General features: G+C 51.2%; 1 protein-coding gene across 5 annotated transcripts; it reads right to left on the bottom strand.

Moving 5' to 3' along the window:
- Positions 1 to 796: 796 nt before the first annotated feature.
- Positions 797 to 12,827, bottom strand: BRD2 (bromodomain containing 2). 5 transcript variants are annotated; one of them, XM_059399979.1, is made up of 14 exons: positions 12,590 to 12,827; positions 12,371 to 12,415; positions 8,446 to 9,762; positions 6,531 to 6,834; positions 5,791 to 5,928; positions 5,163 to 5,301; positions 4,859 to 5,073; positions 4,387 to 4,761; positions 3,755 to 3,883; positions 3,315 to 3,563; positions 2,918 to 3,183; positions 1,983 to 2,287; positions 1,656 to 1,778; positions 797 to 1,548 (listed from the first exon to the last, which is right to left on the bottom strand). In XM_059399979.1, exons 3-14 carry the CDS (start codon positions 8,472 to 8,474, stop codon positions 1,409 to 1,411), a joined length of 2,412 nt encoding a protein of 803 aa, XP_059255962.1. In that variant the 5' UTR covers positions 8,475 to 9,762; positions 12,371 to 12,415; positions 12,590 to 12,827; the 3' UTR covers positions 797 to 1,408. The 5 variants fall into 5 exon arrangements, with proteins under 5 accessions (XP_059255962.1, XP_059255963.1, XP_059255961.1 ...); XM_059399980.1 differs by lacking the exons at positions 12,371 to 12,415; positions 12,590 to 12,827 and adding an exon at positions 12,067 to 12,157; XM_059399978.1 differs by lacking the exons at positions 12,371 to 12,415; positions 12,590 to 12,827 and adding an exon at positions 10,952 to 11,103.
- Between the last annotated feature and the right edge of the window lie 105 nt (positions 12,828 to 12,932).

The raw sequence follows: 12,932 nt of genomic DNA, 5'->3' as shown, positions 1-12,932 counted from the left end.
TGACATCATCATTTAGGGAGGGACAGACCATTTTCCCAACTCTTACTTCAAAGATCGAGTTTTCTACAGTGGTCTGATATACTAAGCTAAAATGTCTTTTACTTTTGTTGCTAGTCCCCAATTCCAGAACTCACACGCCCCACTTCCCTGAACTATACAGTCCATCTCCCCTCAGCAAGACAACGGCTTAAAATTTATGTATGTTCATTTTTGTAATCTGAATTTGGCAAAAATTACTGGATTATGTTAATAAACTGTGCAGGGCTCTGTAAATCTGGAAATTTGAGGCCAAAGCTTACAAAAAAGGAAACACACCGGTCTTCTCAAAGTCAGACGCAGAACACAAAAAAATACCTGTGGTCAGCCACCTTTTATTTTAAGTCCTGAGTCCTAAACTTGATCAACTATCAATGAGCCACAGGTTTTAACAACTTTTCTAAACCAGAGAAGGGGTGCCTGGCTGGCTCAGGTTGTCACCTAGGGTTGTGAGATCCAGCCCAAGGCTCTGTGCTTGGCCTCTTCCTCTGTCCCAATAAATCTAAAATTAAACAGGAAAAAAAAAAACAAAACAAAACAGAGCAAACCATGAACCTAAAGGTATTTTGAAGGATTCATTTTACAAAGCAGATTAACTTACTTTTTAATCACCATAGCAACAGCCTACTGCTTTAAAAACTAAGACAATCCGACTACAAGATAGCTCTCCTTTTCTCACTTCAGGATTATTTTCCTCAAAATTTTGTATTATGTTTCTTTTGAAATACTACAAAGCAAACGCTATTAAGGGAACTCAAAATTTGAATAATATTTTCTTTATTTACAAGTTAGAATCAACAGACAAAGAAAGACAATCCAGGGGACCAAATGGGGTGATGACTGAAACCCCCAGGGGCCCCAAATGGAGAAGGAAAAGGGAAAACAGAGTAGAAAAAAAAAAGTCAACGTAAAAAAAGAGCTCCCCCTTCTTCCCTCCCCATGGAGGCTGAGGGTACCATGGCCCCATACACCTCAGCCTTACCTAGCTTAAAATAAATTAGAACAACCAACCTCAAAACAGGGCCTTTACAAGTGAACAGGGCAGCTATGGCCTCAGGTAACCCCGTATCAGGGCCTTTGCTCACTCCCACCCTGTACCCCTGCCCCACGTCAGTCATTTTGAATGGGGGCTCTATGCCCAAGAGGTCATTCTCAATGGGGCTGGGAACTAAATCTTATTTTGTCCATTTAAGTCCCTCCTTCAGCAAATGTCCCTGCACCCCTCCCCCCCTGCAGAGCCAGCTCTCCTACAGTAGAGGGGAGAGGGGATGAGATGAGGAAGTGTCACAGCAAGGAGGGGAGGGGCGGGGCGGGGCAGGGTGGTCTAGGGGTCCGGTCCTGCGGAGCCTCCTGCCCCATCTGGCCTGGCCCCTTAGCCTGAGTCTGAATCACTGGTGTCTGAAGAAGAGGATGATGAAGAGGAGGAGCTGGAATCTGAGCTGGAGCTGGAAGCGCTGAGGCGTGACACTGCTACTTGCTGTGCCGACGACGAGGACTCTGTTTTCTCACTTGCTGTAAGACAAGGTTAAAGGTTAAAGTTGCAGAAATCTCATCTCCATTTGTCAAAGGAAGTCAAAAGGGAGATGCAGTGAATTTGTAGTAGTTTACAGCGTACTCACCTTTCTTGGGGGGCTTTTTGGTGGAATTGAGCTGCCCACTAACATCTTGTAACCGCTTTTCTAATTCCCGCTTCTTTTCCAAAGCCAGCTCCTCCTTTGTCTTTCCCACAGGTTTCTTAATGGCTAGAAAAACAAGCATTCCAGATCTAAGACTGCCATAAGCATGTAGCTTCATTGCACCTTACTGCTGCCAAGTTCCTTTCTTGATCTTGGAACAAGCCCCCTACCCTGGGGCTGACAATAAAGAGTGCCTCAAACATACCCTACTGTCCTCAGAACTACTTGAGGACTGCTGAATTAATGTGGGAAAGGTCCTTTCATACTCACTATAGGGCTTCCGAGGTTTTTTTCGTAGACAGGAGAGAACATAGCGCTCAAGCTCTCTAAGTGTGGATGGCTTGAGGGTTTCAAAATCAATCTCTATCTCTTCTGGGTTTGAGTCACGTAAAGAAGGCTCTCTAGCCTGGATTATGTGCACAACTCGACCAAGTTTCTCCCCAGGTAATTTGTTGATGTCCAAACTCAACTGCCGCTTTTCATCGTAACTCATGGGTCTGCTTTCCTCTTCCTCCTCTGAATCATAGCCTGTAGGCAGGGCAGGTGGGGCTGTCTTCGTGGCCTTTTTGGGCAGTCTATAGGCAAAAAAAAAAAATCTGTCGCTTAGGGAAGCATTACTAACCTCTTCCAACACATTTCCACTGTTTAATACACTAATCTAAAATTTCCCGCCAGAGTAATGCTTCAGTTTTCCCATAAGGCAAATGGGAAATAAGATACTACCAACCCTCCTCAGTAATACAAACCTCACATGCTAAACACTTAACCACTTATTGGGGGCTTTGAAAACTAGACACTGGTATATTGGCATGAGTCCATCTTTTTGCTCCCTAAAACACTTAACCCTTCCCAGCATGGAAAACAAGACAAAGTGTGTTAATTTGTTAGTGCAAAGAGAAAGACTAGATAAACTAGAGGACAAATGTGGCTTGCATTGCTTTCTGCACAAGTGAAGTTTTACTGGAAAAGTCCTAACCACATTTCCATAAGTAAGGTCTACAGCGGCTTTCACACCACCCCACCAAAGGTGAGTGAGTTTGAGTGGCTCCACAGCTCTCAAAATCAGTGTTACCTAGCCAATTAAAAACTTACTTGCTGACCTCTGGTTTAAAGAACACTCTGCATGAAGTGAGAAAAACCACTCTCCCCCTGGACAGTGTAGTGACCATCCTTTGTCCCTGCTCCCTGACCTCTTAAGAACTTACTTGCTGCCGCTTCCTCCAGAAGGTCCAAAGCCGGGAGGGCCCAGTGTAGCAGCACTGCCACCCCCACCACCACTTGCTTTCTTGGACTTCTTGGGTTGAGATGGGCGGGGTGCCCGAGGTCCCTTGTCATCTTCATCAAGCCCAGCTCGGCCTCGATGCTTCTCTGCCTTCCGTTTCTTCTTTTTCTCTTTTCTCTCTCTCTTCCGCTTTGGCTTGGATATTGGGCCTTGAGACAGGGCAGCCAGTTGTTCATGTACTGCCCGGAGCTGGAGACAAAACAATCAGAAGTATAAAGAGAAAAATAAAAGTAGAATAGAAGTAGAATAAATGGGAGTAAGAGGAAAAAAAAATTAGGGCAAAGACAAGATATGACTTTATAAACTAAATAATAAAATACCTGCTCTTGTAGTTCAGCCAATCTATGAGCCCTTTCTTCCTCAGAGTCCGAGCTTTCACTCTCTTCTTCCTCCTCATCCTCCTCCTCGTCCTCCTCTTCTTCCTCAGAAGAGCTCTCACTGCTGCTTTCCTCGCTGGAGGACTCTGAAGAGGATTTGGCCAACCCAGGTGGCAAGGCAGTAGACACAGGTAAAGGCCCTGGTTCCAGTGGTTCATCTGGCATCTTGGCGTAACGGAACTCAAATACATCCTAGTAAGAAAGATACCATCAGAGCCTTGCTAGTCAACAGTGCCCCAATTACACCCAGCCACCTGGTGGTACAACACAGCTCCTATTTACAACTGTGCATTGGGGAAGAACCTCACAGTAAGATAGTATAGCAAAGGACAAGCTCTCTCCCCAGACCCACTTGTTCTTCAAATTCCAACTGTGACACTCACCTGTAGCTTTCGTGCCATGGCCACGACATCGTGGTCTGGGGGATTGTACTTATAGCAGTTGGAGAACATAAGCCGCACATCAGCAGCAAACTCCTGTGCATCCCGGTAATCACGATTCTCCATCTTCCGCTGCAGAAGGAGGCAGCATCAGAAGCTGCACAGGCAGGGAGACTCACCTTTCCCTGCCAACCCCAGACATTGCCAAGAGTAGCCCTCTCTTGAGAGCACAGTAGGGATGACCTTAAAGATCTATGCCCTGGGGTTCAAGTTTGAAGTCAAATGAATTTGGGTGGGTTGAAGATATATCTATGTCTAGAAAAAAAAACCATTTCTAAGTGATAGGGGTGGGTGGCCTCTATCCTTCCAACCCCTTACTCCCCTAACCCAATGCTCCCAGTAAGTAGGACTTAAACGTACATGAGTAGTATTGCTCTGAAGACAAAACTCACCATACAAAGTCCAAGAAATACCAACTCAATTATCAAGCACTTAACCTTCTGTCCCATTACCATTTTATAAAAAATACCAAGAATCAAGATTGCCATGTGCCCATTAGAAGTGACTGATTGTTTTATTGAACCCAAAGTTCCAATCACTGCCTGAGCATCCCATCTGCCCCATGCAGTGGGTACCTTGACAGTGCTGAGGTCCATGGGGTGCTTAATGATGTCATGGTAGTCATGCAGACCAAGAGCAGAAGCGTCCACTGGTTTATAGAAAGGCCAGGCATAGGCAGCATGCTTCTTAGAGAGCAATTCTTTCAAAATGCCATTGCAATGTTTTAACTGTTCTGACAGCTTTCCTTTCTTGGAGCTCTGGTGTTGCTGCTGAGAGTCAGGTAAGTCTTTGCGTGGGGGCTTGATGGGGCGACCACTCTCTCTACGCATAGTGGGAAGACGTGCTGCCTTGGGCTCAAGACTCCCAGGGGGGCTAGCTGGGGAACCAGGAGCCAGGATGGCTGTAGGAGTAGGTGTGGTAGTATCTGCTTTCCGCTTAACGCCTTTTTTCTGCAGAGAAAAACAAGATGCAAGCCTTTTAGGGTCCACCTCATTCATCCAAGACCTTGCCCTTCCCACTGCCCAAAAGAAATCCACAGATCTGTACCTTGGCAAGGGGCTGGGCTGGGGGAGCTGCAGAGACAGCAAGGAGCGGGGGTCCAGCAGAGTGTAAGGACTTGAGAAGGGGAGAAGAGATGACTGACGGGTGGGGAATGTTGAGGACAGTGGTAGGTATCTCAGGTGGTGGAGTATACAGGGCTGTGTGAGACACAGAAGAAACAGCAGGCACCTGATGGGCACTAGTGATGCTACCCTGGAGTGCTAGAAGAAAGGGAGGGGGAAAAAAAAAAAGGTTAGTTCTATTATCTTCCCCATCTTGTCTCCATTAAGGCAATTGCTGCTCTTCCTACCTGCCAATTTGGCCCCCTTCTTGTGGCTGTTCTTAGGGATGGTCACCACAAGTTCTTGCTCCTCTTGTGGCATAGATGCCACTTTCTGTAGGAAGATCTTTTCCAACGTTTGTGCCATTAGGACAATATCATCAGTGGGCTACAGGAAACGCAAACAAGAAGATTCAAATGCCAGCTAAAAGCAGACAAACCATTTTTCTCAATAGAAATTCCTAGCTCCAACTATCACCACACCCCCTCAGACAACTTTGTCAAGTACTGACAACTGCCTACACTGGGCCACTTATTTCCATGTTCTCCCCTAACTGTCCCTCAAAATGCAATAAAGAAAAAGTTCAAAAGTAAGGGAATGAGACTGTCAAGGAGAATACGTTCTGCTCTACTCAGCTTTCTGGAGGTTTCTGCTGAGAAATAGGGCCACCATCCCCAAATACTAAAAATGTTCTACTTAAATAACCTTTAACTCCAGATCTCTGAAGCTGCATCACTGTGAGCAGTATCCTTTGGAACTCAGATTTTCTGGATCCTATGCACTTTGAGAATACCTTCAAACATCCCACCAACACACAGTATCTAAGCAGTAATAGAGACATGGTCTCTCTCAATGAGCACACACAGAAAAACTCACCTTGTTGTAAATGTAACAATTGGTGAACATGGTGTTAAAATCCTGCATACACTCTGAGGCAGCCCAGTAATAGTTGTTTTCAAGCCTCCTTTTAATAGTACCCATGTCCATAGGCTGTTTTATAATTTTGTGATAATCCTAAAAAAACAAAAACAAAAACAAAACAAAAACTAGATCAGAGCCACTGAAAAATAAATGCCAGTTTTTCTAAACTCTTGACCCCAGCAACACACACACATACACACCCCCCCCCCCGCATCACAGTATGTAGTCCCCTATACTGCGGCCCCAATTAAACTAAGGACAAAAAAAAAAGTAATGGGCTTAACACCCGCTGGGAAGCCCCTAGTACCTTTCTCTAACCACCCACCTCCCACCCACTCTGCGAGGTTTCCCCTCCTGTGACATTACCTCTGGGGCTGGCTATCCATGGGCTGGCATGAGGGAGAGGAAGAAGCTAAGAATTTTGGCCACCGTGGTCCTCTCCCAACCTGGGGTGGGAATCTGTAAAATGGAGCCAGGGCACAAAAGTTAAGGAAGGACACATGGAGGGCACAATGAGATGCCAAGACAGCAAGCGATTGGATCAATAATCACAAAGGACCAAGAATCCAGAAATCTGGTGGCTATCTGCCCTACAGGGGAGAGATGGGAAGTCCCTAGGGGCCGCAGCACCTATACTAAGCAGCCCACCTCCACTCACACACATTCTTTTTCATTGCCAATACCTCCCCACTCACCGGCAGGCCCAGTTTGACGGCATCCACAGGCTGCCTGAAGGGCCATGCAAACTGATGTTTCCACAGAGCCTTCATCACCACCTTGTGCAGGTATTGCAGCTGGTTGGTAACCCGTCCTGGCTTTTTGGGATTGGACACCTCCGGGGGTGGTGGGTTGGCAGGAGTCAGTTGTAAGGCCGGCACTGAAGCCATTGTGGGGCTCTCAAATCCCTCATACAACAGAGAGGGCTTTCGAATCCTCTTCCCTGGAGCTGCTGCCTCTGGGCCCAGCCCCAGTAACCCTGCATTCCCCTCCCCAGGGAGCCTGTGAAATGGGAAACATAATTAGATGTGGTAATTTCATGACAATCAGTAATACCACTTATACTACATATCCAATAAATCCAGACTTCCATTTTAATAAGAGATAACCAAGCTTATGGAAGTCAATCTCAACCACAACCAGTATCCAAACAATATGTGGACCTTTTGTTCTTGGCCCCCCAACTCCCCACTTTGTTTCCCTATTTTTAGTTAAACCTATCCAGATCTGTATTCTGGACTCTGATGGGTAGTGCATAATCTGTAGTTCCTTTAAAGTTTAAAAAAAAAAAAAAAAAAATCCCAAGATGGTTTCTCATAAGGCATAACTTAAACATCTGAGAACCACAGCTTTAGAGTTTGAGACTTAAAATGGGTGGAGCAGAGACGCTCAAACCCCAATCTTCTTCCTCACTTAGGGGCTAGGTGGTTGCCATGGTGGTTGAGCCTGAGGGAAGCCAACGAAAAGAGGAAGGGAACAAGACAGGGAGCAAATTTCATAAAATGCTGATGAAGACACCTAAAAATCCATCTGGGCACAAGAGAACACACCACCAACCTCTCCACAAGCTCTGCTGCTTAATTTAAAGCAGAGAATAAATCAGAAATCTAACGGAAAACCTTACCAACTTAAAAAAATTTTCAGACAAGGGAGCATTTGTCTGACTTTACCTCCTGGAATAACCGAGCTGCCAGACCCCAGAAACCATTCGAATTCGTCTTTCTCCCAGGGACTCAAAAATTAAGCCAGCCCAGTCCCCAGTCAAGGTCAGCAATTTCAATAAACAGTGACAGACCGCCCTTAACCCCGCCGAAAAAATAAGATTAACGGCTCCCACTCCAGCACCAGACTCTTGAAATCAATGGCCAAGACTGGTTCAAACTTATATTCTCTCCGGTACTCCTCAGAACCAGGTGCTTCCCAGGTCCTAAGACTAGAAACACTACACGGAGATCTCACTGTTTACATCCGTACAGCTGGACAAAAAATCCTTAGCTCCACCCTCCTGCCCAGAATCAAACTCTTAAAAGAGAGCAAAAACATGCCTCCAAACAAAAAGCACGCAAACCCCCAACACAAAACTGATTCACTAAGAATTTAACGACGTAGTCTGAACACACGAACCCACTGGCTCAAAGTAATCCCTCTACCCCGCTGTGGGAATCTCAGTAGCCAGTCTGAGGCTCTATCACCATGGCAACCCTATAAGGTGCTAGATGGGGCCACGAAAGCCCCTAAAAGCCCTATGACAAACGGTTGCTAGACACCAGACCCACCGCCCGCAGGACCGGCTACCCACTCAATGTCGTCTTTCCCCTCTACATTCCGCCGCCAACCCGCTCTGTCCGGCTAGATTAAGACTAGACCACGGCGGGAAAAGTAACGCATAAATTGACCACCTGTCCTCCCTCCATACGCAGTATCTGGCTCTCTACCACCGTTCCAAAACCGTCACCCAACCCCCTCCGCGAGCCCCCGACAGCCAACAGTCGCACCGCGGAAGAGGAACGCGCCCGAGTCCGTTCTGTCCTCCCTCCGAACCCGACGCCCCACATCCCCGTGTCACAGTCCCCACCAACGTCTCCTTCCCACACGCGGATCAGGGGGACATACTTGCTGTGGGGAGTCACGTTTTGCAGCATCTTGACCACGGGGAACCGGCGCTGCCCTCAGCCGCGTGAAGTCCGGGTGGCCTCGGTTCCCCTTACCTCCCGGTCCAGCATAACCCGGGAAGTAGGGGAGGGGTGGAGGGCCGTTGCCCTTGGCCCTCCAGGCGACAACCCCCACCCCCCGCGCCCGGCCGGCACGAAAGCAGTCTTCTCCGCGAGCTCCCAGCAGCTTGGCGCGCTCCGCAGGAGGCGGACAGCGAGAAAATGGCGGCGGCCTCAGCAGAGGCGGGCGAACGAGGGGGACGGACTCCTCAAACACTAGGACGGCCCCCAATCCCGGACACCGTCGTCAATACTGCCCGCTGTTGATCTGCAAGGATCCCCTCTTCCTGCTGGGACTGCCCGCAGCGGACGAGGTCCCGTTTCAATCTCGGATGGAGGCGGATGAACACGAAAAGTGGTTTAGGGAGCCGCCGCCTCCATCTTTGAAATCCTCTTGAGGGCGGAGTAGAGGGGGTGGACAGACTCCGAGGATTGGGCGGGGCCCGAAAAAGGGGAGCGTCGGGGGCTTCTATGGGGTCTGTACTGTCCGCCGGGACCGGTCATAGGCCGAGACGAAGGCCATTTCCAAACGGATGGACGTGGATTGCAATGGCGGTCCCCGACGACTCGAAAGCTCTCTATCAGTAGGCAGAATCCTCCAGCTCGTTCTAGAGGCTGCTCCACTCCAGCGCGAAATGGCGCCGCCGAGCCCCGCGCCAGCCCTTTATATATAGGCAGGGAGGCGGAGCCTCGCCGCTCATGCGCGCCACCGTGCTAGAGATTTCCCCCACCCCCTCCGCGCGCGCACGCTCGCTCACGCGCGTGAAGAAGCAAAGTCGAAAGGGGAGGAACGCCTCTCCGCGGGAGCGTTTTCTATTGGTTGGCTGGACCGATGACGTCACAAGCTTCATTTCCAAGGTGTCAGTCACTAGGCAGAAGAGTGCCGCATAGACCCATAGGGAACCGGTAACCCGCCACATCTCTGAGCCAATTGGCTGCGCTGTGGTTCGGCAACTCCAGGGAAAGAGAGAGGCTGGCATGGGTGCAGCACCCTCTCCCCGCCTCCCCTTCCAACAAAGTCTTCCCAAGCGTCCAAGCCCGGTGCGACCGGCGACTGCCAAGCTGGGGCAGGTCGTGCCATTCGTAGCTCCTCCATTGGCCACACCGACAGGACTGGAGGGGGCCGCGTGGGCGTAGCCAGCCTGGGCCCGCCAGGGTGTGGCCGCAGGACGCCAGGCGGGTTGTTGTTCTCTGCAGAGAGGCCGCCGCAGTGAAGAATCTGAAATGAGGAAGAAGACGCCATCTTAGAAGCCGCGGCCTGCTACTCTGGCAGAGAACTAAGGGCTCCCGAACCTAACCATGGAGGGAATCTAACGTTCCCATAGCCCACAACAAAAAATACAGGCTTGCCGCAGTCTTAAAATCTTCCCCGTCTTTCCCCAGATCAAATAATCGGAAGACAAAGGCAAAACTCAATCAGTGAGCTCCCAAAGGCTTACCAACAAGACAACCAAATCTAAAGTACGTTCCCCAAACTTTCACCCAAGCACCTCTGCAATTCCTCCCTGCTCACACCTTGTTACCCATTAAGTATATGGTTGGTCGACAAAATCCCGACAATCCTAGTTAAGTGGAAGCAAAATCTCCAAACATACCCTATACTCTATAAAATGACACCCATCTCCTCCCTAAACTTCATTTCGGTGTCAGATCAGAGCGGAAAAAACCAAGCCCTGCGAGGGGCAAATCAGGGTGAAACCCTCCCCTCCTGGCGAGCTCAGAGCTTTCCCCAAGCTCCCAGCCCTCCCCCACCCCGAGAGCAGGCCCGAACGCCCCCCCTTAGGGTCCCTCCGCCTCGGGGGCAGCAGGGCTCCCCATCCCCCCACCAGGGTCCGGAGTCCTCCCCACGGAGCGGCTGGTCCATCGGTCAGCGCCAGGGAGGAGGGCGAGCGGAGGAGGCGGCGGCTGCAGCTCAGACTAGCCCTCCCCCTCCTTCTCTCCCCTCCTCCCCTCCCCCCGGGCCGTCCGCCTCCGAGGAGGGGCAGGAGCCATTTTGGGAGCTCAGTCTCGCCCCCCTCCCCCAACCTACTCACTTAGTCCTCCCCACAATCTTGTTACCTGAGTAGGATTAGACTATGTATGAGTAAAGACCCAGAATACAAAGCCAGGAATCTCTCAAGCCATCTCTGGGACCACGACCTCCCAACCCCGGCCATCCCCTCCTCTCCTGATGGGAGAGTGAAAGAATTATCCCCAACCTACTCTTTAGCTGGCAGCTCCCTCTCCACCTCCCCTTCTCTGGATACCAAGATAAAAAAGACTGCATTATCTGAGAAAGGAAAATAATGTAACCAACGAACATAAGAGCCCCCCACCCCCACCCCCGAAAGGCTCCTGAGGGCCTAGGTCCTTGCGCTCCAACCACATCACCCCCCTCCTTTTACAGTAAGTAGCTCTTGAGCCCTAACCTCAAGTTACTGCGTCTAAAATGGCCGCCAATCTCACGTCTTCTCGACCACCAGAGTCGGGCCAACCCTGCGGGGGGAAGTGCACACCGGGAAGGAAGCCTCTTCCCCTATTACTACCGCCCTCCCCCACGCAGGGATCAGGCTTCGGACCCAAAAGTACATGCGGGTTGGCGCGGGCAGTTGCAGCAGGGAGGGCAGTGACACAGCAACTTTGCTGAGGCCTTCTCCCCTCCCCCATCCCCTCCCCCTAGTGGCCCAGCCTCCTAAACCTGCAGTTCTCCGCCCGGGGCCTGCAAGTTAGGAGAGGCCCATTAGGGGGCCGGCCAGGAAGAAAAATTTAGTAGGAGGTCGCGAAATGCTGGGTCTTCGAAAGCGAAAGGGCAGCCAGACCTTACTCTGGCTTACTTCCCTGCATTCCGGAAAATCACTGCTCCCTACTCCCTCTCAAACCTCCCTTCCCCCACATGAGTCACAGGGGAGACTAACAGCTAGTCAGGAATTTGGAAAAGTAACTCTTCCCTCCTTTCCGTTCCCTCCCCCGCAGTACACAAGGAGAGAACTGTTCAGGAATGGGGGAGGGGATGAAGGAGGCAAAAGACGCCACCCTGGAGAAACCCGAAACCTTGTGAGCTGTGAAATCATTGCAGGTCCTAAGCCTCAACTCCCTCCAGTCTCAGACCAAGCTTTCTACAGCCCTCCCAGCACCCACCTTGGGCTTGGTTTCTGCTCCGAAACAAACCCCAAGATTTCAGCCTGTAAGCCCTTCCCCAGCCTGGGGTAACACATGCTGAGCTAAGACCCCACCGAGGCAACGAAGTTTTGTACAGAAGGCTCCACAGGCCGTGTCCACGTGAATGCACACAAATTCGATAAGCGATTCGAAGCGTAACCTCCAGCATGCCATGTGATGACTGCGAGCTTCCTACCCCTGACACAAAAGCACAGACATGCTCCTTCCAGATTCTCTAGGGAGAAAGGGAGTGGGCGCCCGGGAACAATCTCAGTTCACAACCTGAGTTGCCCACTCAAATCCAAGAGTAGGAAATACAGACACCACTCCCACTCCCCAGCCCACTAAGTCACCCCTCCCTCCGGCCGCCAAAAGGAAACCTCACCTGGCTCCGGACTCCTCTACCCCCAGGGGACGAATGGAATGGGGGGACACACCGCCCCCACGCCCCTTTGCCCTCCAATTGGTATGGAGGCACGAGGTTGGCCATTCCCCTCCCCCATCTGAGGGGCCCTCTCCCGCTCGCCCCCCCTCAACGCTCCCATTGGCTGTAAACTGTTTGAAGGACAAACCCTCCCACCCTCAGGTTTTTCTCTGAACCCCAAGAATTTCTCCCTCCGGACTCCCCACCATTGGTTAAGCATTTAAATGACTACCAACATCCCCGCCCCGCAAGGGCCCCTTCTCACCTGGAACCTGGAATCTTCCAGGGGGGAGCCAACGTTCCCCTCGGCCTGGCGCGGGGGGGAAGGGGGGAAAAGGATGTAATCCGGGGTGTCACCCCCCCCCGGGAAACAAGCTGTGTTGGGGGAGGGGGCGTAACCCCCGCCCCTCCCTTCCCGAGCGAGCTGGGGGGGGGAGATAGTCGGGGCCGCGCCGCCACGTCAGCAACACCCAGATTGGCTGACCTGGGTCACGTGCCAGCCGCCTCCTTTCCCCCCCCCTCCACGAGGACCAGTTTTCCGAAGGTTTCTGGGGGTCGCGCAAGGGGCCAAGGAAGCCGCATGGCCCTGGCCTATCTCCAGAGACCCAGGGCGCGCTAATGCCGCTGCTTCTCCGTTTCCCTGGCTTCCTATCCCGCTGTCGTCGACCCTGTCCCCCCCACTAGCCTCTCCGTACGGGTTCAGCATGGCTGCCGCTGCCCGAGAACGTGCACTGCGCAAGCGCAAGAGTTCGGTCGCCCGGGGGGAGGGGAAAGGAGTGCAGGAGCCCACGGGGAGAGCAGCAGAGCGCATGCGTCCGCAGGCACCG

This window comes from Mustela nigripes, chromosome 5 (assembly GCF_022355385.1).
Source record: "Mustela nigripes isolate SB6536 chromosome 5, MUSNIG.SB6536, whole genome shotgun sequence".
Classification (NCBI taxonomy): domain Eukaryota; kingdom Metazoa; phylum Chordata; class Mammalia; order Carnivora; family Mustelidae; genus Mustela; species Mustela nigripes.
The sequence above is the reverse complement of the archived record's forward strand: the minus strand, read 5'-3'. Positions and strand labels throughout refer to the sequence as shown.

Excerpts from the sequence above, each read along its gene's own strand:
- BRD2 (XM_059399979.1), bottom strand. The coding sequence starts at position 8,474 with ATGCTGCAAAACGTGACTCCCCACAGCAA. Across the intron at positions 3,564-3,754 it reads CCATGGCACGAAAGCTACAG|GATGTATTTGAGTTCCGTTA; the intron begins GTGAGTGTCACA and ends CTTTCTTACTAG. Across the intron at positions 2,288-2,917 it reads TCTGGAGGAAGCGGCAGCAA|ACTGCCCAAAAAGGCCACGA; the intron begins GTAAGTTCTTAA and ends TTTTGCCTATAG.